This window comes from Dipodomys merriami, unplaced genomic scaffold (assembly GCF_024711535.1).
Source record: "Dipodomys merriami isolate MVZ:Mamm:240054 unplaced genomic scaffold, mDipMer1.0.p SCAF_19, whole genome shotgun sequence".
Taxonomy (NCBI): Eukaryota; Metazoa; Chordata; class Mammalia; order Rodentia; family Heteromyidae; genus Dipodomys; species Dipodomys merriami.
Window position 1 is genome coordinate 2,721,621 of NW_027203270.1, and position 26,281 is coordinate 2,747,901.

General features: G+C 45.7%; 1 protein-coding gene across 4 annotated transcripts in view; it reads left to right on the forward strand.

The window, feature by feature from the left end:
• The window catches only part of Gas7 (growth arrest specific 7), a 210,202-nt gene that overhangs the window by 144,520 nt on the left and 39,401 nt on the right, over positions 1–26,281 (forward strand). For 3 of the 4 annotated variants that reach the window (XM_070026964.1, XM_070026965.1, XM_070026966.1), the window contains exons 3-4: positions 10,710–10,790; positions 20,737–20,822. In XM_070026964.1, coding sequence (XP_069883065.1) covers positions 10,710–10,790; positions 20,737–20,822 — 167 coding nt within the window. The remainder of the gene's footprint in view (positions 1–10,709; positions 10,791–20,736; positions 20,823–26,281) is intronic. The other variant, XM_070026967.1, reaches the window with a different exon arrangement.

The window sequence follows — 26,281 nt, forward strand, 5'->3', positions numbered from 1 at the left end:
TCTTGCCTGCTAGACTCCGTGCAGATCTGCACATACCTCCATTCCAGAGGCAGCTGCTTCTGTGACAATGGTGAGTGGTCTCTCCTAGAGATGAGGTATGGGTACACAGCCCATCTGTGGGAATCCGGGCTTACCCCTCCCCCCCCCAACTGGTTATGATTTAAGTCTTATTGGCTAGGTTGTAGAGCCCTTATGAGGGATCCTGGTGACAGAGGTAAAAACCTCAAGCAGCTTTGACTGCAACGTGAATAGTTGAGAACCTGTTTCCTTTCCGTTTCTCTCAGAGAACCAGCTGGGTTGGGTTGATTGTTGACCTGGGCCCTGCAGACCAACTTGATAGGTTCAACATGCTCATTCATTTGTTATTGCTTAGTTGTTTATTTTTAGTCTTTCCGAGGTATTTTTTTGGTTTGTTTGTACTGGGTTTCAATTCAAGGTCTAGGTACAATCCTATAGCTTTTTCACTCAAGGCTGGTGCCTTCCCTCTTGAGCTACAGCCCTTCTGGCATTGTGTGTGTGTGTGTGTGTGTGTGTGTGTGTGTGTGTGTGTGTGTGTGTGTGTGATTAATTGGGGAGAAGAATCTCACAGACTTTCCTTCCCTGGATGGCTTTGAACCGTGATTCTTAGACCTCAGCCTCCTGAGTAGCTAGGATTACAGGTGAGAGCCACCAGCACCTGGTCTGCCTTTCGACTTTTATTATTCAAAAATGCTTTATTTTTTTTTAATTTGGCTTTGATTCTGTGCTTGCCCCCCCCCATACTTTTCACACTGATTCTCTGCTTGTTCCTGTCACGTGTGCGTGGAAGTAGCCTAGACCCTGCAGATGGGTTTTCCTTAGATGGCTGCTGGGCAAGCACATTTGGGTGTCACTGTAGTCCTCAAATCTCAGCCTCCTGAGTAGGTAGGATAACAGGCGTGAGCCACCAACACCTGGCTGCAAGATGCTATTTCTAAAGGCTCAGGGCAGCCTGAGTTTGCTAGGGTCTACGTCTCAGGAAAGCCTTGACGATATGTCAAGTGTTTCCAGACACCATCCCAGAAGAGGAAAGAGAGTTCCTGCAGCTTTCCTTGGTACCACCCGCTTGGAGGAAGTGGAGTGGATAGTGGACACATTCAAGTAAGCTGTAATTTGTAGGGCATTTTGATGCTTGTACATCCTGGCCTAATACCTACAGGCAGGTGTAGCATCTGTGCAGAAGGACCCCAGGAGAGCCTAGAAACTCGACTGACAAGCAAATTCTTGCAGATAGTCTGTAACCAGACTATCTGGTTGTGATGCTCTGTGTTTTCACCTGCCTTCCAGGTGACCCCAGGGTACAAGGCAGTTTATAAAACACACCTTGGAGGCTACCTTCCAAGGTACCCCTCTGCTCTCAGCATGCTGGCGTTCTGTTGAGCATGTGAGTGTTGGAGGCCTCTTCACAGAGAGGGTTTGAAATCTACTCCAGCAATTTCCTAAGGAATGCTATTTCATTCAAGTCTAAAATGCTACCTAATTTGTCCCCATTTTGCATGGTCTTCTTTGTGTCTGATTCCCTTCTCTGCTGTTCAAGGCTATCCCGAGAATAGCTTTTTAGGGCGAGAATTTCTTCACATATTTTACAGTGTTGGTTCAGGAGAAAGACATGTTCTTTGTGTTTTAGGGGTACTGAGAGTGAGGAGGGGGGGTTCTTTGTCTCTGGGGCTAAATGGCCTCCCTCTGGAATCCCAGTGGGTTTGCAAATACACCTGTGGCTGTCCAGAAAGCTGGCTGTTTTGATTTCCCGAAGTAATTTTAGCTCTTTCTGGCAATTTCCCCTTTCCTGTGAAAAGCAACACTCTCATTGATTTTGAGCATTATTTATAAAATCACACCTTTTACTGGAAAGTCTTCTATATAAAGATTAGCAATGCAGAATGACTGCAGTGAATAAATGGCAACTTTCTCAGAAAACAAACGACAGAAAAGGGTGACGTATAGGTAGAAAAATACCACTATGGGGGAGGGGAAGCTTACAAGCAGTTGAGAGGCATGACAGCCCATCCCCCTCCTTCAGACTTGTTAAGAAGCCATGATTTAGCAGGGTCATGGGACAATGCTCCACATCCAATCAAATGCCTCTGGAAAGGGTTGACCATTTACAGGGCAGGATAATTTCCTGGGTGTCCTTGAGCTTCCTTGGTCTTATTATAAAACTAGAAACTCACGCATATTAGCTTTTGTTTGCTTATTTGTTTTTTGTTTTATGTTTTTGTAGGTATTGGAGTTTGAACTCAGAGCCTTGCATATCCAGGCAAGTGCTCTACCACTTGAGCCATACATTATCTTTGGAATAAGGTCTTGTGGTTTTGCCCAGCCCTGGACTATCCTCCTCCTATTTACCTCTCCTGGGTAACTGGGATTACAGAAATGAGTCACTATGTCCAATCCAGCCCAGGGACAGCACCCAAACCCTGAGTTCAAGCCTCAGGACCAGCACACACATATACAAAAAGGAGGCAGTCATTTAACCAAAAACCATGAGGATAGAAAGCTAGGTGCTAAGGTTTTATATGCGTGTCTAGGATCCTGGGATGTCTTATAACCCCACCTTTCTTTGGGTTAGCTTCAGATATCTGAACTTGTCTTTCATTTTTCAGGAGGCCTTTGCCCACCTGCTGTGAAGATAGTCACTTCTAGTCTCCCTCTGTAGGACTCCCAATTGTTCCAAATAGCAATGGCCAAGTATCCTCATTCTTAGTTTGAGCATATTTTAGAGAAGGCTCTCCAGCCCATGTAGAAAATGGGTGTGAGTTGTTAATGGTATTTTATAATTCTGATTATCTTTAACTTAATTTGTATAGAGAGATAGGTTTCTTCCCGTTGAAGTCACACATAACTAGGTCCTGGGCAGCAAGTGGTCATATTCCACTTAGCACTCTTATGAATGACTCCCTACTCCCCCTTAAAAGTGTTCATCCAGATGGAATTAAATTTCAGGAAACGTATGACAAGTAGACCTACCATAATAGTTTTTGCATTTATCAGCTATTTCTGTCTTTCTCCATTGCCTCTGAGAAGGACCTTCTGACCCTGTGCTGAATTGGTCTGCTCCAGTCTATTTCTCACCTGTCTTTTTCCATTGATAGTTCTCTTTATTTCTATACCAGCCTCACATACATCCCTGGTGGTCTATATTCCTGGTGGTCTTGAAATCATATATTGTAAATGCCAAACCATGTAGATGTTATATGCTTTTTTCATATGCGCATGATTTTTATTTATAGTCAGAATAAAATTATATCCAAATAGGGTGTACTAAAAAAAAATGTAATCATTTGCTGGGCACTAGTGGCTCACATCTATAATCCTAGCTACTCAAGGGGCTGAGATCTGAGGATCCAGGCTCAAAGCCAGCCTGAACGGGAAAGTTTGTAGATCTCTTATCTCTAATTAACCACCCAAAAGCCAGAACTAAAGGTGTGGCTTAAGTAGTAGTGTACCAGCCTTAAGTGAAAATGCTAAAGGACAGCGTCCAGGCCTTGAATTCAAGCACTAGTGCACACACACACACACACACACACACACACACACACACACACACACACACACACACACACACACACACACACACACACACACACACACACACACAGAGCAGCCGTCATTTTACTTTAGTTTCATTTTTAAGGATCAACCAGCATCAGATGCCGCATGCCTGCAGTCATTTTCAGTGCATAAATAAGCACACACATTTTGCTTACACTCTTTCATAAAGGTGAGGACTTTTGCACGCTTAGCAGTAGGCTCTCGAGATTGTTTTCACACAAGCACTGCAGGCTTACCGTCCTAGCTTTCAGAGCTGCCTGGAATACCATCCAGCAAACACGTCATACTCAGTGCTCCGTGGGCAGACTCAGGCTCTTTGTGGGAGATTTCTCCCTCTAACAAAACAAACAAACAAAAAGATTCAGTCCTCCCCCTAAAAATATCTCTATCCTTATCTCATTGCATACCTACAACTCTTGTTTGCTGAACATTGTGCGCCTAGCTATCTCCAAATTGCCTTTCAGAAAGAGGAATTCCCTCGGCTTTCCTAGTCCCTTGCTAACTAGTGGTTGTCATTCTTGAAAGATCTAATTTATCCCTTGAGTGATAAAATAGTACCTGTTAGCTTGTCTCTGTGATTTTCAGTGAGAATAACATGTTTTCTTGCTTATTGATCTTTTTTTTTTTTTTTTTTTGGTAAACTCTTCATATGAGTTCTTTGCTGGGATCAAATCTATGACCATGAGCATGCTAGGCAAGTGTTCTGTCACACAGAGTTACATTCCCAGCCACTTTGCTCTTTTAAAATTAGGCAACTACTGGGGCTGGGAAGGTGGCTCAGTGGTAGAGCGCTTGTCTTGCATGCATGAGGCCTTGGGTTCGATTCCTCAGCACCACATAAGCAAAAAGAAAAAAGCCAGAAGTGGCGTTCTGGCTCAAGTGGTAGAGCGCTAGCCTTGAGCTGAAGAGCTGAGGGACAGTGCCCAGGCCCAGAATTCAGGCTCCACGACCGGACCCAAAAATAAATAAATAAATTAAATTAAATTAAATTAGGCAGCTACTGATTTATAATTTATATCATGAGGAAGGAATCTGGACTCTGTTTGCCCTCCCTGGCCCTTTCTTAGTCTTTCTATTGTTCTCATTATCTTTCCTTTCATCTGAACATGGGCTTTGGAGGGGGTGGGGAATGGTATTGAGGCTTTACTTTAAGACCTGCAGTTTAATCAGCTTGCTTGTTCTGGTGGCACTCTACCACTTGAGCCATGCTTCCAGTCCTGCTGTTTTTTTTCTGGTTAACTGGAGATGGAATATCTCAGACTTTTCTAGCTTCAAACCTCTAGCGTCTAGATTGGATTACAGGCAGGAGCCACCAGGAGGCAAATGATTTTTTTTTTTAATTCAGCCATTAGCCACTACCAAAGTGAGTTCTAATAGTTACATTAACATGAGTCTTCTGCTTGGTGAATGGGAAGGGAGACAGAGACGCAGTCCTTGACAATGTCAGCCCTCAGAATCCATCTGGTGAGAGGGAGGGATAGCCCAGGTAGGAAGAAATCCTACATTCTATCTGCTTCCTGTCCCTCTTGTGCTCACACAGTCTGCATGACAGTAACAAGGAACACCCAGGCTAGACTATAAGGTCATTCCGACTGTCTGTCCCCAGGCACAGTGAGAATATCCCCCACTGCTTCTCACTTCCTTCCCACCATGGATCCCTCCACTTCAAACACCGGGAGTGAGATTGCCAAGAACTCACTTGCCAAAAACTCACCACTAGGGCCTTAAGACTGGCAGGGAGATCAGCCCAACTAGATCTCAGCTCCTGAGCACTCCCTAGAGCCTTCTCCCTGGATCCTTTTCCTTCTCCATAGTGTTTGCAGACTCTTCTCTCCTCATCCTTGCCTGCTCTAGAGACTCCAAGGACTTGGGCATGCCAAGGCTTTGTGGCAATATAGTATGACTTGCATAGCATGGCAGGGAACCCAAGTAGATGGCAAAGCCTTCTGTCAGCAGTGGCTTTGGGGGGAGACAGATGAGGTGAAGCTGGTGCTCCTAGATGATTGGGATGGAGACTGTCAGCATGTTGAGAATGTTGAGCGTTCTTTAAATTACCCTCCATCACCGCCATGTACCTCGCCTCATCCTAAGTCTGACTACACCCCTGGGGTTGTCGAGGCTCTCTTGATCAGTGATGAGTTCACAATGATTCATGAAGGAGCATGTAAATGTTCCCACATCTGGGTCATCACTGACATTGCTTAAAAAGATTGGTGACTGTTGGGTTCCAAGCAAAACCTCTACTCAACCCAGATCTCCAGGTTCGAGGTGGGAGAAGCTGTACTTCCTGCAAATGGCCCCAGACACTCTGGGGAGGAAGTGAGATGGTGTTTAGGGTTTGGATTCTGAGCATCCTGTGCTTTGGATTGGAAAGGCTTTGCTTTCTGGCACCTGCCTGTGGTTTTTCTCAGTCACAATGTACATAAAGGCTATAAGCTGAGGCATAGCATCCAAAATCTTCCCTCTGGTGCATGGGACATGGCTGGGGAATGAGCGACATTGCAAAACAATTGCTAGAATTAAGTTTGCTAGTGGCTAACAGCTGATCTAGTCTGCTGCTGCTGCTGCTGCTGCTGCATGCGCGCGCGCACACACACACACACACACACACACACACCTGTCCGCTTAGTGAAAGAACACTTTTTTCCTATATTGAAGACAACCTTCCTTAGCTCTCAGTCCCCAAGTGGGTCAGGTGAGTTCTCTCTAAATGCTTAGGGATTCCCAGAGTTTTATGGAGGAATGCCACAAAATACCACAGGGCCATCCCAGGCCCTGCCTTTCTGGCCTGCTCTGCCAGTCAGAGGCTCCCTGTGGATCACAGGGTTATTTTAAGGATCTTGTAAGCTGTGGAGGAGTTGGGGAACCACTGACAGTGAGGTTTCCTGGAGCACTAGGGAACCCCCCCCACACACACACACAACATACACACAACAGCTCAGCTTTACTATGGAAGACTTTCTAATTCCCCTTTGCCCCCAGCACCATCAGAGGCAGGGACAGGTGAGGGGATTGGGAAGCAGAGGAGAGGATGGAGGGGATAAAGAGGATTTTATCACACATTACTCTTCAGGATCTGTGGGACTCCTGCTGCATTAGAAAGTAGGAAAAGGGGCCAGACACTGGTGGCTCATGTCTCTAATCCTAGCTACTCAGAAGACTGAGATCTGAGGATTGTGGTTCAAAGCCAGTCCACGCAGGAAAGTCCCTGAGACTCTTGTCTCCAGTTAACCACCAGAAAACCAGAAGTGGAGTTGAGGCTCAGACTGGAGGAGTACTAGCTTTGAGCAGAAGAACTCATGGACAGAGCCCAGGTCCTGAGTTCAAGCCTCATGGCTGACCAAAGAAAAAGTGCTAGAAGATGTCTTTGCCCCCTAAGCTCCTCTCCATGGCACTACAGACCTGGAATATGGCGTAGTCACTCGTAGAGCACCATAAGAAAACTGAAGTTTAGTGACATGGTCATTTGGAGATGAGGGATGTGCTTTGGAGCCGAACTGGTGTTTATGAGATGCCAGCGCTACCTCACAGCTGATGAAGGATATCCTCGACACAACAGCAGAGCCACATCCTTGTTACATTCCTTTCCTTTCCCAAGACTATTGGGTCCCTTCTCCCCGGAACTTTCCTCTCCTTTAGTGCCCAGACAGGCTCATTGGTCAAGGGTCAGTGCCAGGTTGGGTGTGGCTGCCTGGTGACTCCTGGGAAGTGAAGTGATGTCAGCCCCTGCTTCCCTTTCCTTCCTCTCCCTTCCCATCTTCTTCCCTCCCCAGGCTCCAATCCTGTCACAGCTTCCCACTTAAGACCTTGGATCCTCAGGGCTCAGAGTCTGTGCTGGCTAAAGCTCAGGACACAGACTTTTGGGGAACTCTAGGTTGTCTGGGATGGACAATCTGGGTCAGCAGTGGCTCAGTAGCCATTCCCTTGGTGAAGGGACATGGCTGATCCTACAGTTCTGGGCTGGCTCCTTTCCAGCAATGTGGGGGCAGATGTTGGAGAGAAGCATTGTTGTTTCCCACTCTGCTGAACAGGGGAAGTAGAAGGTAGAATCAGGGATCGTGGCAGAAGCTGGTATAGGATGGTGGTCAGATGAAACTTCCTAAGTAGGAGTGTCTTTTGCAGCGCTATTTCTCCTGGGAGTCACAAAACAATTAAGGAAATCAGCTCTGTGACCACAACATGAGAAACACAAGTGGAGGAAGCTGCTTCCATGTGGGGTTTGGGAAGTATCCTAGCCTAAGCATCTCCTTTGCAGTCCTGAAGTTTTGAAACCACATGAGATAATAAGCATTTGATGTTTTCCACTGCTCAGTTTGGGATCATCTGAGATGTCGCAATAGATGGATAATAAATAGCTTTCAGGCCTTTACTCAAATGCTCTTTTCTCAGTGAGTCCTATTAAAATGTCAGCTTCTTTATAATATATTCTTTATCTCCCTTCCCTGCTTTATTCTCTTTGGCATGTACTAACATTGGAGTCGACTAGTTTCCATCTTTATTATGTGTTCCCTGGTCTAACTCCTCCCCACCCCCAATGCACATTCTAAAATGAGAAGAGAATCTAGAACTTTTCAACATTTATTTAAAAGTAGAATGGTGGAAGTGGTGCTGTGGTTCAAAGTGATAGAGTGCTAGCTTTGAGTGAAAAAGCTCAAGGATAGTATATAGGCTCTGAGTTCAAGCCCCATACCTGTCCAAGATAAAAAAAAAAAAAAGTAGAAAGGCATAATGCCCACTAGAATTGAAGCTGAGGGAAAGGAGGGAATATTTAACTATTATCTTCTCTGCAGTACCCTACCTTCATGTCCAGAACAGCCCAAGATACACAGTGGGCCTTCAAATTCGTTGAATGAATAATAACATTACCTCTGAGGATAGTTCTCAGGTAGAGATTTTAAACAGCACTTTTCTTTTTGTTTCTTTTTTTTCTATAGTTCAAGCACCCCAACATAGAGCCTGGTGGGACATGTCTAATCCACAAGTGGTAGCTTCTATTGTCACACTGTGAGAAATGCCATTTCTCACAGTAGCCTCAGTTTCTTATCTTACAGTGGAAAAGATAACACATATTTATTTCTTAGTTTTTGTTCTGTGTGTGTGTGTGTGTGTGTGTGTGTGTGTGTGTGTGTGTGTGTGTGTGTGTGTGTGTGTGTGTGTGTGTGTGTGTGTGTGTGTGTGTGTGTGTGTGTGTGTTGGTCCTGGAGCTTGAACTCAGGGCTTGGGTGCTGAGCTTCTTTTGCTTCAGGCTGGAACTCTACCATGTGAACCATACCTTCGGTCCCAGCTTTTTTTTTTTTTTTGCTGGGATAAGAATCTCACAGACTTTCTTGCCTAGGCTGGCTTTGAAACCACAATCCTCAGATCTCAGCGTTCTGAGTAACTAAGGATTATAGGCCTGAGCCACCAGCGCTTGGCAATCATCATTATTTTAAAGACAGATTTCTGTGCTTTGAAACTCAGATTTACATAGCTTTCAGCTTCTCCATTGCCCTCTCTCTTCACAGGTTTTGCTCTAGGGACAGTCATTGTAAACCACAGACAGAGGCCTGGCTTGCTCCAGAATCCTCCCATCCTGGCCTGGCTTCTGTTTCCATCCTGACTCTTGGCTTTGGTAGTGAGGATAGCAAACTCACTGCATCCAGGCCCCATCATTTGTGCACATCTGGCTGCCCTGGTTTCAGTGGACAAGGACTGGAGGAAGTTATCACCATTAAGAAAGAATGCTGTGGGTCAGCTGGGTTTGGGGTGGGGGGGGGTGACCCAAGGCCATCTGTGTCCTTCTACCCTGAGCTCAGCCCACGTGGAGTCCGGGTGGCCATCACCCCCAGATGACCTTGGGCCCCAGGGATGGAAGCTTAGAAAATACAAAAGGGCCTTAGTTCAGGGCAACTCAGGCTCCAAGCTACCCCTTCAAGTCTTATCCTGGCTTGATCCAAGAGCCTAGTACATTGTAAGTAGATCAGAGAATCTTCCATGGGAAAAGGCCTGGAAATGGCCTTCTTTCTGTGGGTGGTATGGTCATCAGTAGGATGGGTCCTGCTGCTGGTGAGGTTACCTAGCCAGAGCCATAGATCTTGGCCTAGCCTGGCCTGGCCTGGCTCGGTTCCATCCCTGCTTCAGGTTTGATTTTGTGTCCTAGCCAAGCTTCAGAGATCAACTGGACTGAGCCTTTTGGGCCAGCTGGAGGGTGGGGCATATAGCACTTACTGGGATTCTACCTTCTGGGGTCTAGAGGTGACCCAGGCTAGCTAGTACAAGGACGGAGCCCCATGGATGACAATGTTCTGCCCACAGCAGTGTTGCTGTCACTCGGATTTTCTTCTTTTTATTTTCCTGCACCGGGATGGGATAACTTTTGTTTTGTTTTGCCAGTGACATAGGGATCTCACTACCTGTCTCAGACTGGTCTCAAACTCACAATCCTCCTGCCTCAGCCTCCCAAGTGCTTGCTAGCCTGCTTGGCAAGCAAAAGTATTGTTTTTAATTACTAGATAATTTATTTTATTACCAGATAATTCATGGCGTTGAAGTGGGGAAAGTCAAGCTAGGGGACAAGAACAGAAGTGCGGTGCTGGATTTATCTCTTATGGGATGTTTAGCTGAGTTTGGAGGAGGGAGAGGGGGCCAGGCAAAGGAAGCAGTCATAGGTTGAACACTGGGAAAATCAAGGAAGGTTTCTGCATCTCACAACCCCAAGGGAGAAGAGCCTCTGTCTTTTTTTGACAGCTCTTAGACCAAGCCTCCTTCTTGTGTACTTTAGAACCTTCAGGTAGCGATGGGCATGTGGGAATGAATGCCAGTTGATGGCTGGGATCCTGGGACTAGACTTTGAAGTCCCAGGGACAGAAGCAGACAAGGGAGTGGGAGGGTGAGGTTGGGTGGGTACCAGCCCTGGAGATGTTTCAGAGGATCCCAGCCAGAAAGGCACCTTGCTCAGCCCATGGAGAAGACTTCCACCCCACCTGCAAAGAGAAGCTGGCTATCTTGGAGACTGGTCGGGGGCTAGATGTAGGCAGGAAGCCGGGGTCCTGTGCAGCCGAGGTAAGGGAGGAAGGTGACTGCGTGTCCCAGTGGTCGCTGGGACACTCCGGTTTCACCCTGTGGAATTCTCACTGTGGTTTTTCTTTTTCTTTGACCAGAGACCACCTGGGAACGCCCCAGCACTTCTCCTGGGATTTCAGCCAGCCCTGGCCCTCACAGGAGCTCTCTGCCTCCAACAGGTACCGTGCACTCATCAACCTTGGATATCAACTTTGGGTTCTATGCCCCTATCATGGGAAAGGCCTGAAAGCCGGCTTGGGGGTCCCATCAGCCAGGGCAGGAGGGCTCGGGCTGGATGAGGACCCTGAAGCTGTCTGCCTGGCAGCTTGGTGACACCCGGCGATGTGGCTGCAGCTCACGTGATGTCAGAATGAGGTCCCATAGCCCAGGTCCTGCCAGATGTAGGGATGGAATGGCTCCATCCCTACACTGAGGATTAGAAGCTAAAAGGATATGGAGTTTTACAGGGCAAACAGAATGTTCTAGAATTCTTGTGGAGGCTGTGAATTCTTTATCTGCAGAGGTCAGCACATGAGCCTTTGAAGTAGGCCTTCTTATTAGAGGTTTGTCTGCGATTCCTTAGAAGACAGCTAGTGCTGATGTGCCAGGAAGAAGGCTGTGGGACTTACCCTTTGGGAGATCTGCTGTGAACATATCATGGTGTAGGTCTCTTGAAATGTCACCTTCTCTGGGGAGCCTTCCCTGATATCTGCTTAAAACCCTCGCTTGCTTGCTGTAGAGCCATGGAGCATGCTGCTTGACTTCACTCAGGGCTCTTCTCCCTGTGATTACTGATCTTCCTTACTCTACAGGGAGCTCCTTGAGGGTAGTAGTTGGGTTTTTCTTACTTAATGGACACCTGGGGGCCCACACAGAGCCTGGTTGTGTTGCTGAGTATCACAAATGTCACAAGCACACTTGATGGGTCTCCCCTTTAGAAAGTGAACTTGGTGCCGAAGGGTAGCTGGGAATTTAACTGTGAACAAGTTAAGAATGAGTGTGGTTATCCCACCTATAATTCCAGCCACTCTACTCAGCAGGCAGAGGTAGGAGGATCATCATCGAAGAAGAACGCAAATCCTTATCTTAAAAAAACAAGGCATGAGGCCGGGGAGGCTGGGAAGGGATGGGAAGGGGAAACAAAGGAGGAGGCTACAATGCTTGATAAGAAATGTACTCATTATCTTGCCCATGTAATTGTAACCCCTCTGTACAGTATTTTCACAATAAAAAAAAAAAACCAAGGCATGATTCAAGCGACAGAACTCTAGTCTTGTAAGCATGAGGCCCTGAATTCATTATTATTCAAGTATTCAATTCCCAGTGCTGCTGTCAAAATTTATCTGTATGTGTGTGCGTGTGTGCGTGCATGCATGTGTGTGTGTGTGTGTGTGTGTGTGTGTGTGTGTGTGTGTGTGTGTGTGTGTGTACATACATCCAGAGAGAGAGAGAGAGAACTCAGCAGAAAGTCTAGCAGGACAAGGGTGGAGACACCAGCAGGAGAGGGAATCCACCATCCTCAGCCTCTGGAGAGGAAGGAAAGTATCCTTATAAAGTTCTCGGAACAAAAAGTAGTCTGAAGATCTGAATCATTTCCCTGACACAGCACAGATAACCGTAGAACAAAAGTTGGTAAGAGACTCACCACGTAGTGCTCGTTGTCAAAAAGCAGCTCATACCAGTGCGTTGTGAGGGATGGGAAAGTTGCTGGGAACTGGAAATGACAGTGACACAGTTACCTAGGAGGAATCAAATGAGGTGACACTGGTGGTAGTGGGGGGAGGGGGTCTTAATGAAAGTTCTTCCATGTTTTAACTTTTTTTAAAAAATGTATGACATATGTTTCTTTTTACTAATAAAATATTTTTTATAAAGGACTTCCCTATGCAAGAGGAAAATAAGTCCCATTTCCTGAGGAGATGGTGTAGCCTCAGATCAAGTCCCCGGAAATGTTACCCTTCAGCCTTCCTAGCTACATGCTAGATGACCAGAGATAGTTCCAAGCACACAGCCTTTCCTTCTGCTGCTACTGTTCCTGAGGCTGTTTTAACAATAGAGTTGCCAGCATGAATGATGGGAGGCGGGGACCCTGCTTTCTGGTTCATTCCAGACCAGCCAGCCAGATAAAGGGGGCAAAGCTCAACTGTCTTTTCTGGCCAGATGCTTTGTTCTTTCTCATTGAAGCTAAATATCAAAACTAAAGGATAAAGTAGTAACCACAGTATCTGAAGAGGAGCACTCAGTCCCCCCTCTTCCCCCATCTAGCTCTACAAACAGCTTTCAGAAGGTGGAATTTTATTATGGAAAGAGAAATCGATGTGGCAGGAACACCAGGTTGCTTTAAAACTTGGCTCCTGTCCTCGGGCTTCAAGAGTTTGTGGACTGCTGTCCTGGGGACCCCTCAAGCACCTGGATCTTAGCCCGAACTATTGTGTTCCTGTTTCTAAGAAAGCCACAGAAATAGAGTGGCAGCCCCTTTCATTCCTAAATATGTCAGCAGTGTTTCTCTGTACTGGGGACATAGCCACAGATAGACAGGTACCATTTCTGGGGACCTGAACAGAGGAGAACACAAGAAATGGGTCACATCCTTACATAGGAATGAAAGTGGGGCTGGGTGACAGAGGGTAACTAAGAGATCAGGGAAGGCCTCGTAGAAGAAATGACATCTAGGTTCTTTTAAGGACAATTCCAAGATGGATGGGGGAATAGGAATGAGTTCTAGCTAGGGATCCGTTACCGCAAAGGCCCTGAGGCAGGAATAACATTAGAAGATGTAAACAGAAAGTGGACCTGTAGGTCTGGAGGATGAGGTTGGACAAGTTGGAGAATGACAGGAGTTAAAAGACTGGAGTTAGGGCAGGCAGAGCCTGCCAAGCCAGGTAAGCCAGAGGCAAGTACTGCAGGGAATGGGTGGGGGCCAGGGAGGGGAAACAGGTGCTACTATATGCCAAGAGAGAAAAGGTGAAGGAAGGGCAGAGCAGGTTCATTACATGGCATTGACAGCCAGAGAGAGACAACACTTCATTCCATCCTGTCTGTCTTTAGGGTATGCACATGAACTATAGGTTTAAAAGGACAAGGAACTAGAGGCAAGAAGCAAAAGGTATAAAAAAAACAGTCCCAAGACTGGTTAGGAACAGCCTGGTTCTGGGGAAGTGGTTATGACAGCCAGGTCAGGATAAACAAGTCATTGATGCCCAGAAGGTAGTGAATCTTTTCTAGCTTCCAACATGGTTGTGAAGTGATGACAGGAGTGAAGGGCTCAGCAGAGCAAAGGGCACAGATACAAAATGGAAGATGGGATGTTGAACTTTTATCCTGCCTTTATTTAATTCATGAGCCCATGTAAAGGGCCAGTAAGTATGTGTGTGTATGTGCACATGCTTGCACATATGCACATACATACACATACGTACACACATACACACATATGCTGGTCCTGGGACTTGAACTCAGGGCCTAGGCAGTGCCCTGAGCTCTTATGCTCAGGGCAGTACACTATTATTGAGCCACAACTCCACTTCCAGCTTTTGGGTGGCTAATTGGCAGTAGGATTCTTGCTGACTTTCCTGTCTGGGCCAGCTTTGAATCATGATACTCAGATATCAGCCTCCTGAGTAGCTTAGCTAAGATTACAGGTGTGAGCCACCTGCACCTTCAGTACCCCTCATCAATTTCTCCTGTTGACAATCTATTGATTTGTCAAAATGAACATTATCCTACTAATGCAGTGTTTTTATTCTCATCTCATATTTTCCCATTAATGTCTTTTTGTTAAATCGATGATCCAATCCTGGAAGTGATATCACATTTAGGTTTTATTTAAATCTGATTTGTTTCTGTGTACTTAGCCACCTGTGGCTATTGGCTACTCTATCCTACAGAGCAGATGCAGGGAGGGGTTTTCTAACCCTCTAGGCTAAGAATCGGCATTGAACTTGTATTTGCATTTTCCCTCAGGATAGAGAAAACCTGTTATCTGCTGGAGGTTCCCTCGTAGGAGTTTAGGAAGGGTGTTTTGAGAAACTTGGCTTGGGATCTGGCTGTGTTCCACCTTAAGGATTGAGCCCAGCCAGGCATCATCCTTAGGCTTTTGGGAACCCAAATTAAAGGGGAGAGACAACCAAAATCAGGGAGGTCCTGCCTGTCTGTAGGAGGATGAGGAACCAACCAGGAGTGCTGGAGCAGAGAGCTGTGTCTCCCCTACACGGAGGTTCAATGGAAGAGGCTGTAGACTCATAGCTTCACCTTGTCCACCTCTTCTTCCCAGATCCTTAAAGCCCTGGATGGCTCACCACTCCCATCCAGGACCACAAGGGGGACTGCCCCTCCTTACAGACTGAACTACTCACCAGGCCCAGAGTGGCTCCCACACCCCTAAAACAGACCTTCCTTGTTGATGTCAGGAGATGCCCTGGCACCCATTACTAGAAGGAGGCTTGAGTGGTCCTTTTTGGCTTGGTGTTCCTTTTGTTTGTTTGTTTTTGTTTGTTTGAGACAGTCTTGCCAAGTAGCCCAGGCTGAACTCAAAGTTGAGATCCTACTGCTTCTGCCTTCTAAGAGCTAGAATTCTAAGCATTCCTTTAGGAACCCACACTCCTGGGGGCCGAGGCTCCAGAGACTTTACAGAAACTTGTTTAACATTTGGCACCCCTGGAAAAAGAGCCTGTGTTTCCAGCCATTCACAGCCATAGGTAAAAAATGTCTTAGACAGCCAAGGTAGACAGTGGGAACCAGTAGTCCAGATAGAAACTTCTGCACTGTGTCCACTGTACCATCAGCCTGCTGAGCTCAGAACTGGCTCTGGCTTCCTTGACTTCAAGCCCTGTGTTCTTGCAGCCACAGCTGTCTTTCCCAAGGTAGGTTCTGGCAGTCTTCGCTTTCCTGGCCCCACACGGGTCTGTCTCTGTGCTCACATGGAATGATGTGCAGTGCAGTCTTAGGAGGCTCTGGCTCACCAGTGGACAGATTTCATAACCTACTGTAAATATACAAATGTGAGTGATAGGGGCATTGGCCCCTAAGCTCTCTGCATCACACAACCCTGGCCTTTCCTTCAATGCTTAATATTTCTAATAAATACTGCATAACTAAGGTTCTCAATAACACAGCTGAGGAAATAATGTATTCTACCTCATTTAATATATGATAGATAGGAAGGGAGGGAAAAAGGAAAGAAGAGAAGGAAGGGATGAAGGAAGGAAGGGAGAGAAGGGAAGGGAAGAGAAGATGGATGGATAACTGTAAATGGATGGAAAAAGAAGGACACAAGAAGTGGATGGATGGATGGATGGATGGATAAAAGAATGGATAGATGGGTAGATAAGTGGGTGTTTGGGTATATGGGGGTATGGCTGTGTGGATGGTAGGAAAAATGTCTGGAATCAGGTTTTGAATGGTAGGGGGAAAGGTGATTTTAGATGGATAAATGGAAGAAAGGGTGGGTGAGTGGGTAATTGAACAGATAAACAAGGAAGGATGATGAACAGGTTAGTAGATTAGTAAAAGAAAGGATAGATTCAAGAACCATGGCTAAAAAGCCCCTGGGTTTCTTAACCTGAAAAAGAAAGAATCAGGCAAGGATTGGTTTTCCTGTATTGTTTGTATCCTCCAGGAAATAGGAATCTGGGAAGTGGGGTGCGGAGAATGAGGCTTTATGTGGCAGGGGCAGGGCTGTAAATGGGAGGCAGAACTCTAGCAAGGAAGAATTCCACATGGCAGGTCTTTGGTGCTTGGTCTCGGCTAGCTTTTTTGTTCCTTCTCTCTACTTTTGTAGAGAGATATCTAGATATCTGTCCCCTCCTCTTCCTATGCATCTCCCAATCCCTATCTGACTGTGCATACAGCAACGTGTGTGTGCCTGTGTTTATTTGGACTTACTAAACTTACTAGATAACATTTTGTTTCTCTCTTTTAAAGCTTAAGCCCTTCCCCCACTGAGTTGAGCATTTGACTTTTTTCTTCTATTCCCAACTTCAGTCGGATGTATGAGTGGTCCTTAAGCAACTTCACTTCCCCCCTTCCTAGAAGCTCCAGGCAACCCCACTCTGGGACTTGTTTACTTTGCAGCCGATGCGTGGTGAACCAGGCAGGAACCCAGAGCACAGGAAATGTCTGTTGCAAAGGCTCCTGGGCCAGGCTGCCAGGATCTCATGGGCCATCTCGATCTCCATCTCCACTGCTAGGGTTTCTGAATGTGCCCAGGAGCCTGAGACAGAGTGTCAGAGGAGAGCTGCTGTGTAGGGAGAAATGGTTGAATGGAAAACTCGTCTTTCTCTCCCAGTAATTGTTTTGACATGAGTAGTAATTAGCCAACAGCTGACAGACCAGAACTGAAGACAGAACAAGGGACTGGATTAGGGGCAGAATGCCCGTGCATGAGATGGGTCCTGGCTGCTCTTAGCACACTGGGCTGTGAGCCTAGTGGGGCTGGGGCAGAAGCAGAAAGTGGCCTACTGAGGGTGTGCTCTGAGGTCCTGAGAAGGGGAAGGAAGGGTCAGGAACACAGCTTTTGCCCTCCAGAGCAATCTTGCTTTTCAGCATCCCCAGAGAGAGAGAGACCATACCTGTTCAGGTAAAATCATGGCTGGCTTCATTTTTCATCATCAGACTGAATGGTGTGTTTTCTTTCCTTTTCTGTGGTGTCTTTATTTGATTTTTAGGCTGAGGGTCATATTGACTCTGTGTATTGACTAGGAGACTTTCCACTTGTTTCTGGGCTGGGGAGACAGTTGCTGCCTGGGTATTCCTTTCTTGAGAATTTGAACAGATTTACCCATCATGTCAATCTGGGGCCAGAGCCCTTTGGTGGGGAGGTAACTTTTCAGGTTTTACTCTTTGACGGGCAATTCTTGTGTTCCTTGAAACCAATTTTTCATGATTTGATTGTCTTTGAAGGTTTGGCTTTCAATAGTACAGAATTTGGAGCAAAACATTAGTGGATTTAATGAAATAACCCTGCTGTATTTATTGCGCCAATGTATTTTTTCCTCCATTCTTAATTCTGACCATTTGTGGTCTCTCTTAAATTAGGCTGGCACATCTCTTTTTCCTATTGTGGTTCCTATCCCTGCCCCCCCATTCACCATTAATTGCTTAATTAATTAATTACTTAATTTCTGTTGATATTGCTTTCTTCTGTTTTTATTTGGTTTATTTCTAAGACCTTTTGCTAAAATCTTAGTTGAATCCATTAAATTTCTGTTCTTCTGTGTTTGGTAATAGGATAATTAAGGCTATAGATTCTGCTCCCAGTATAATCAGGTTTTAACCTGTGTATATTGGTTAGCATTTCCTCTTATTGTTTTCTAGATACTGTCCAAAAATAGTCTTAGATTCTCCTTTAACCCTACATTATTTCTTAACTTTCCAAGTATTTGGGACCTGGAGATTGGGACCCTTGTTATATATGTTTATTCTTTCATCATTAATCTCTATTTTTTATCTGTTTCTGGTTAAACAATGGGACTGAAGTTATTTATGACTTTCCTATTTATTGAAACTTTATATGTAGCTGAAATTTGGCCAGTTTTTAATGGTTCATGGTTTCTTGGCTAAAGATGTCATCTTTGTGTATATTTAACACATCTAGCTCAGTCAGCCCTTTAAACTGAATTATTCAACTGGGCACTGGTAGCTCATAACTCTAATTCTAGCTACTTAGGAGGTTGAGATCTGAGGATCATTGTTCAAAGCCAAAGCCAGCAAAGGCAGGAAATTCTAAGAGACTCTTATCTCCCATTAACCAGAAAGAGGAAAAAGAAAAAAAGCTAGAAATGGAGCTGTGGCATTAGCTTTGAGCACATTAGAGCATTAGCCTTAAGCACAAAAAGCCCAGGTCCTGAATTTAAGCCCCAGTACTCGCACAAAAGTTAATTAATTGAATTATTATTCATATCGTGTTCATCCTCATGCTTGTTTATCAACCAGTCCTAGGCCAAAAACAAAGTACTGAGGTTTTGCATGATTGCCTTTAAACTTCCATTATATCTATTTTATCCATTTTAGTTACGTGTGACATTACATATATATAGTGGAATCATATAGTGGAATCACTAATGATGTCACAAAGCCATTCAAAAAGTTTCTGATTTTGGAGCATTTTGGATTTCAGACTTTTGAATGAGAGATGCTTAGTATGTAGTTGCTGTTGCTTAGATACTTACTCCTTTGCTTCCTGCCATGGGGCAGAGCTTTCTCAAGAAGAATTGGGGCATAGACATCAATTTGTGTGTCTCCTTCTAGTCCTGTGCATGGGGTCATGCTCTGGAATTCCTCCATGCCTACTCTCCCAACCTCCAGTGCACAAGCCTGAGGTCTGTGGGGGCTAAATTTAGGGACAAAACAGCAGTCTCCTGTGCCTTCCCTTCCCATTTCTAGTGAAGTACCTTATAATACAGAGGCCCCTTTTACAATTGTCACCTGGTCAGATCGTCCCTGTAACAAAGAAAGTATGAAAAGTAGGGAAGAATTACCCCCACTTGACAGGCACAGAAGCTAAGGGGAAACATCTCCCTAACCCTGTGGAACCTTGTACTGGACAAGAGCCAGGGAACAGCAATGGCGCAAGCCCGGGGATAATGTCATGGTATCAGAAGCTTTCAGAGCTGGTCACTGGTGGCTCACACCTGTAATCCTAGCTAGAGCCCAGGCAGGAAAGACCATGGGACTTCTATCTTAAATGAACCAACAAAAAGCCAGAAATGAGCCGGGGATAGGTGGCTCATGCCTGTAATCCTAGCTACTCAGGAGGCCAGCCCAGGCAGAAAAGTCTGTGAGTCTCTCCAATGAACCACCAGAAAACAAGAAGTGGTGCTGGAGCTTTAAGTGGTAGAGTGTGTACCTTGAGCTTTGAGCTAAGAGACAGAGCCCAGGCCCAGAGTTCAAGCCCCACAACCAAAAAAAAAAAAAAGCCAGAAGTGGAGGAGTGGCTCAAGTTGGTAAAGTACTACCCTTGAGGGAAAAAGCTAAAGTGGCAATGCCTAGGCCCTGAGTTCAAACCCTAGTAGCACAAAAGAAGAAGAAAAGGAAAGAAAAGAAGAAGGAGAAGAGCCCGGGGGGGGGGGGGGGGGGAGGAGCGGGGGAAGGGCCTTGAAGAGATCATGGTGGGAGAGTTTATTCTGCAGAGAGTGGGGGAGGATGCTACAAATGAGGGTCTTCCCTGACCGTAGGAGAGCCAGTTTATCTGCACCTATTGGGGGTGTGAGTTCCCCAAATGGCACATGTTCCCTAGGGGTTGGACTCCTTTTTTTTTTTAACTTTCAGGAAAACTAGGACTCAGGAATCTGTGGGTATGATCACCAGTTGTGAATTGGCAGAACCAAGTTTTATGATAACTAGTAAGCCCAGTGCTCTTTACTGCTCCACATCAGGAGCATCAACTTTTGAGCACTCACATGACATTCAGAAAGCTTTGGATGTGGAATCTTTGGATTAAGGATACATAACCTGTGCCAAGTCTATGCTAATATTTCATAATCCTAAGTCTCTGAAATCAGAAACCATTTTTTAATGAGCCAGGACTGTGGCTTGAACTCAGGACCTTGAGCTCTTACTTAGCTTTTTTTTTTTCCTCAGAATTTATGCTCTACCATGTGAGCTATACCTCTACCTCCAGCTTTTTGGTGGTTTAATTGGAGATAACAGTCTCATAGATTTGTCTGCCCAAGGCTGGCTTGGAACCACAATACTTAGATCTCAGCCTGGTGAGGACCTAGGATTGCAGACATGAACCACCAGCTCCTAGCTTTAGAATCGGAAACAATTTGGATCCCACGTATTTTGATGTAGCCTGGTAGCTACATCACAGTGCTCTGAGTTTGAACAGCGGATTTGTTTACAAGGGCCACTGGACTCCAACAGCTTCTGCTTCTGCTAAACATTCCTGAGGAAAAAAACTTAACCCCTCAAGAATTTACTCCTCCTGATACTAGACATTAGAGAGAAATACCCAACCCATTTCTACCACAGCTACTATTGATCGTTCCTCAGAGAGAGATGATGGCAGACACATGAGACCTCCCCATAGCCAGGGAGGAGGTGGGAGAAGGGACTCCGGTGGCGGAAGTCCAGGAGGCCTCTCTGGGCCCACTCAGCATCTGAGCCATGTCTCTGTCCCCGCAGTGAATGGATACCACGCATCAGGGACCCCAGCGCACCCTCCAGAGACTGCCCACATGAGTCTCCGAAAACCCACCGGTGATTCCCAGGTAAGGGGTCCCATTAGGGGAAGCAGGGGTAGAGCAGCTGTTGTGTAGGCCCAGGAAGGGCTTGTTAAAAATGGGTACATCGGGAAGCCAGAGATTTCAACCCAGTTCTGCCCCTGAGTAGAAAACCGTTGGCTGAGTTCTAATGGGTGAGCATCAAAGGACTGTAGTAAGTTGGGTTTTCTGGAAATCCAGGTTGGTTTGGAAAAAGGGCTGAGGGAGATGGGCTGACAGGAGAATCCAGGTTTCTACTGCTCAGGGTGGGAGTGAGGTAGGCCTCTGTCCTTTTCTCTCCCCTTCTAGCCTACCCTTAGGCTTTCCCCTAAGCTTTCCCCAGAATGGTACTGTTTTTTAATGCCAGTCCTGGAGCTTGAACTCAGGGCCTGGATACAGTCCCTGAGCATATTTTCTGGAACTCAGAGCCTAGATACTGCCTCTAGGGCTAAACCACTTGTGCCACAGCTCCATTCAGGCTTTTGATGACAAATTAGTGATAAGAGTCTCACAGGACTCCCTGCTTTAAACCACAGTCCTCAGATCTTAGCCTCCTGAGTAGTTAGGATTACAGATGTAAGCCACTGACACCCAGGCCAGAATGGTACTTGATAAAACTTGGTCATCTCAGTGCTTAGCCTGCATAGGTATAGCTGTCAGACAGAACATCTGGGAAGATGTGCCGGCTCATTCTCCATCCTGGGTGACATGTGTGCCAGGGTGCAGGGCGGGCTATCAAGGTCTCTCCTGGATTGTGCACAAGACCACAGAGGCACAGACCCGTTACATGATTAGACACGTTTCCACAATGGCGCAAGTCAGATTTCACCCCACACCATGATGCCATACCTCCTGGTTCTCCGATTATGTTCAGCACCTTCTAAGAAACTGAAGATTCATCTCACTTACTGTGCTCACAGATGATCAAAAAGACACTTCCCATCTTGGTGGTACTGAGGTTTGAACTCAGACTTGCCCTTGCTAAACAGGCACTCTGCTACTTGGACCACACCTCAAGCCCTTTAGTTAATTTTCAGATAAGTTTTCATATATTGCCCTTGCTAGCCCAGACAGCCATCCTCTTACATAGATCTCAAAAACAACAGGTATTCCAGGCATGTACCACTATACACAACCCAAGAAGAATTTCTTAATGAAACCACCAAACTCCACCACAGCCTTTTTTTGAAATCAAAATGCCAGCCTCCGGGGGTGATGATGCTAATGATAATAACAATGATAATTAATGATAACACTGAAGATATTGCTGAGAATAATAGCTGTTTATTTAGTGGCTTTTGTGTTCCAGTCAGCAAAGACCCCTATGTTCTGTTAGTACCATCAATTAAAATGTGACATTCAACTTTAACAAAAGCAAGAGTGTCGACTTGCACATGTTTACTTGGTTATCCTCTTAGGAGGCTGAGTATTGGTTGGACTCAGGTTCAGTTCAGTCAAGTCTGGCAGAGAATTTAGATATGAGTGTTAACAAGATGTATGCTGGGCCTCTTATTAAAGAGTCTAATCCAGGAACAGAACACATGGGATGTTTGTTTCAAGACTACCAGGGACCAAGCCTGAGTAATGAGGATCTAGGCTCAGTCAATAGTACACAGAGATGTGTCTGATCTCCTAGTCTCCTACTCATGTAATCCTTCCTAAGTCAGACCTGACTCAGTATGCTCCATTTTTGCCAAGTCCCAATGAACCTCTTTAAGCACAGCTTCTGTTGATCTATTAGAATGTCAGCTCACTGGTCATCTGACTTAAGGAGACATGTTTATGAAGACCTGAACCTCTTCTGCTAGGATTCAACCTCCACAAACCACACGGCTGCCCTGAGCATCGTGAGAAAGTGCTGGAAACAAGCTGTCCATTCATTCTTCCTTCCCTGCCGAAGCATGACCCTGAACTCCACAGAGCCGTTACTGAACCACTTTTTAAAAAATGTTGACGGGTGTAACTAACTGGCCAAATAGTGTATCATGAGCCTTTGACATGGGAAGGTCTTTTTCAGCATCTGCTTTTGGACCATGTTCAGGGTTGGTGAATGGTGTGCAAGGCTGCTCATTCAAGCATCATTTATAACTGTACATTGTTGTCCAACAACGGGGGATGGGACCGTGGCCATGATGTCCATCCAGACAGTGGCATTATACAGCCATAAAAATGCATTTTTAAGCTTTTTTTTCTTCAGAGCTGAAGACTGAACTCAGAGCCTTGTACTTGCTAGGCAAATGCTCTTCCATTGAGCCAAATCCCCAACCCCTCCTCCCCCAAAGAAAGTCATTCTTTAGGAGAAAATTTAATAATTTGGTGAAATGCTCATAGTTTAATATTGAGCAAGAAAAAAAACAGAGCCTATAGATAGCCTTCTTTGGAAACAGGAGAACTCTGCTTATGTGTGAAGAAAAATGACTGGGAGAAAAATAAGCCAGAGTATGTATGGTGGTATTAGTAGCGGGGCTTGAACTCAAGGCCCAGTGTCTTGCCTTGGCTTTTTCGCTCTAAGGCTGGTGGTCTACCACTTGAGCCATAACTCCACTTCCAACTTGTTGGTCATTAATTGGAGATAAGAGTCTTATAGACATTTCCTAGCCCAGACTGGCTTCAAGTCATGATCCTCAGATCTCAGTCTTCTGAATAGCTAAGATTATAGGCGTGACCCACTGGTACACAGCATCATTCATGGAGGTACTATGTTTGCAATTACAGTTCTCCATCAGAGGACATTTTTGGGGTGTCTGTAGATATTGTGATCCTTACAACTAGGGAGTGCTTAACTGGAACATAGTGACTAGACACCAGGAATGTTGCTAAGTGTCTGGCAATAAACAGGACATCTCCCTGCAGCAGAGACTCACCCTGCCCGGAAAGATGAATCACATCGAGGTTGCAAAACCTTGGTCAAAGACCATGAGTAATTTTTTATTTCCTTTATTTTTCCTCCAGATTTTCTCAAATGAATGCATTTTGCTTTTACAGAAGATGGACAGAATTTTTTTAATTAAAATAAAAAAGCTGGAAGGGATGTACTAGTACTGGGGATTTAGAGAAGGCCAGCTCTGGAGACTAGTTCTGGACAGACACTGGCTGCCTACACAGTAGCTCACTTGGATAATATTCTTAAGAATTTTTTTCTTTTTTTTGTGTGTGTGTCCGGTTGTGGGGCCTGATCTCTGGGCCTGGGCACTGTCCCTCAGCTCTTCAGCTCAAGGCTAGCGCTCTACCACTTGAGCCACAGTGCCACTTCTGGCTTTTTTTTTTTTTTTTTTTTTTTTTTTTTTTTGCTTATGTGGTGCTGAGGAATCGAACCCAGGGCCTCATGCATGCAAGGCGAGCACTCTGCCACTGAGCCACCTTTCTAGCCCCCGAATTTTTTTCTTTTAATAAAAGTAACTTTTTAAAGTAATATTAGGAGGTGGAACTCAAGGCCTTATAATTGCTCAGATTGCTTGTTTGGCTGTTATGCTACCATGACAGCCATTCCTCCAACCTGGCTTTTTGCAGGTTGTTTTAGAGATGGAGTTAGAGAAGGCTTTTATGCCCAGGCTAACTTTGAACCTCAGTCTTCTCCTCTCAGCTTTCTGGATAGCTAAGATTGTAGGCAGAATCTACCAGCCATGGCTCAGAATGTTATTCTTTTAGGCTGGTACCACTGGATAGAGAAGCTGCTCCTTTCCCCGCCCCCCTTTCCTAATGGTTGTAGGGCTTGAACTCAGGGCCTGCTCACTGTCCCTGAGCCTCTTTGTGCTCATGGCTAGCGCTCTGCCATTTGAGCCACAGCGGCACTTCTGGTGTTTGAGTGGTTAATTGGAGATAAGAGTCTCATGGGGACCTTTCTGCCCAGGCTGGCTTCAAACTGTGATCCTCAGATCGGAAACTTCCTGAGTAACTAGGATTACAGACATGAGCTACTGGCACTGCCCAGCAAAGCTACTACTTTTTAACCAACCAACTTGGAGCTGTTTATCCAAAGAGGCAGAAAGGCCTAAACAGGAGTTAGGAAGGCTTGCTAATTGCATATACTATTGCCCACAAAGGATGCCTAAGGATGTGAAGTACTCTTCCACATACAGGATAATCTACTCACCAGCTCAGGCTGTCAATCATAACTCATAATAATTACTTCTACTAATAATCAAAACATGAGTGACTGAAGGAAAGACCAAGTGGGAAGTGGGAAGGAAATGGCCACAGTGACAAAGCCCAAACTGACCTAAGATCTGGTTTAAAAGTCTACCTGCTATCTGCCCCTTGTGCAGGCTTCTCAAGAATATTTCACTAGGAGGGGGACTTAATTATCCTGGACCAGGAATACCCCTACCACAATGTGTCATGGATAGGATCAATGACTTGGGTGCCCAGCAGCTCCTAGAAGTCCTGGCCCCTCCTCCCATCCCTGGGAGACCTGGATAAATGGGCAAGGGTAATGGAGGTCTGGCACCACCCAGTGGACATTTATCTGGTAGTGCAGCCCTCAGGCCGACTGCTGCCTCAGTACCAGACAAATGCAACACTTCTGATTGGTGAAAGGATAAGGGATCGAGGGCCAATAGTCATGCCAGCTTTTGCAGAAGCAGGTCCTAACAGGTGCCCTTCCTTCCTATCTGTGCCTAGATCCTTTAGTGATCTTTCTTCAGTGGTTCCGGTTCCCCCATGAACTTCCCCGGGAAGATACAGGAGAGAGGAAAGGGAACAGGACTCAGGGCTCAGAGACCTATGAGACCCATCGAAGAATGGAGTTCAAGATGGAGAAAGCACTAGGCTGCTGGATCTGTGCCATTTGTGCTCCCTTAATTGAATAACACTTCTTGCTAGGCACTTGGACCTAGAAAGACACAGCCCTTGCCCTGGTGGAGGTTTATAACAGATGTGGAAGAGACATTAAATACATGATCATAATTCTGTCAGAGAGGAGGGGTGCAGCGATTGTGTAATCAGTGCCAGCCTGGAGGTGGTGGTGGTGGTGGTGGTAGAAATGTTAGAAATTGCTTTAAAAAAAAGTGAGGGAGAGGGGCAGTAGTTGGGGTAGAATAGCAGGAAGGTGAGAGATGTTTCAAAGAATCCACAAAGACCATAGCCATGTCTGTGGTTTGCATCATTCGCTGGTGACTGAGGGCAGAGAGAAGGCCAGGGGTTGGGGGAAAGTCTGCGGTGGGCCTGTCATGAGGAGCTCAGGTTTTGTATGAACAGAATTAGGGAGCCATGGAAAGACATTCTATAGGATCCCATCCTCTAAAGAATGCTTCTTGGGGGTAGAGAGAGGGGACAGGTTTCCCAGCTAGAGTCAAGATACCAAACTGGGAGAGGATTTTAAAAGGAGAGGAACAAGGTGCCGGTGGGTCATGCCTGTAATCTTCAGCTACTCAAGAGGCTGAAATCTAAGAACTGTGTGTGGTTCAAAGCCTGCCCAAGCCAGAAAGTCCATGATACTCTTATTTCCAATTGACCAGCAAAAAGCTGGA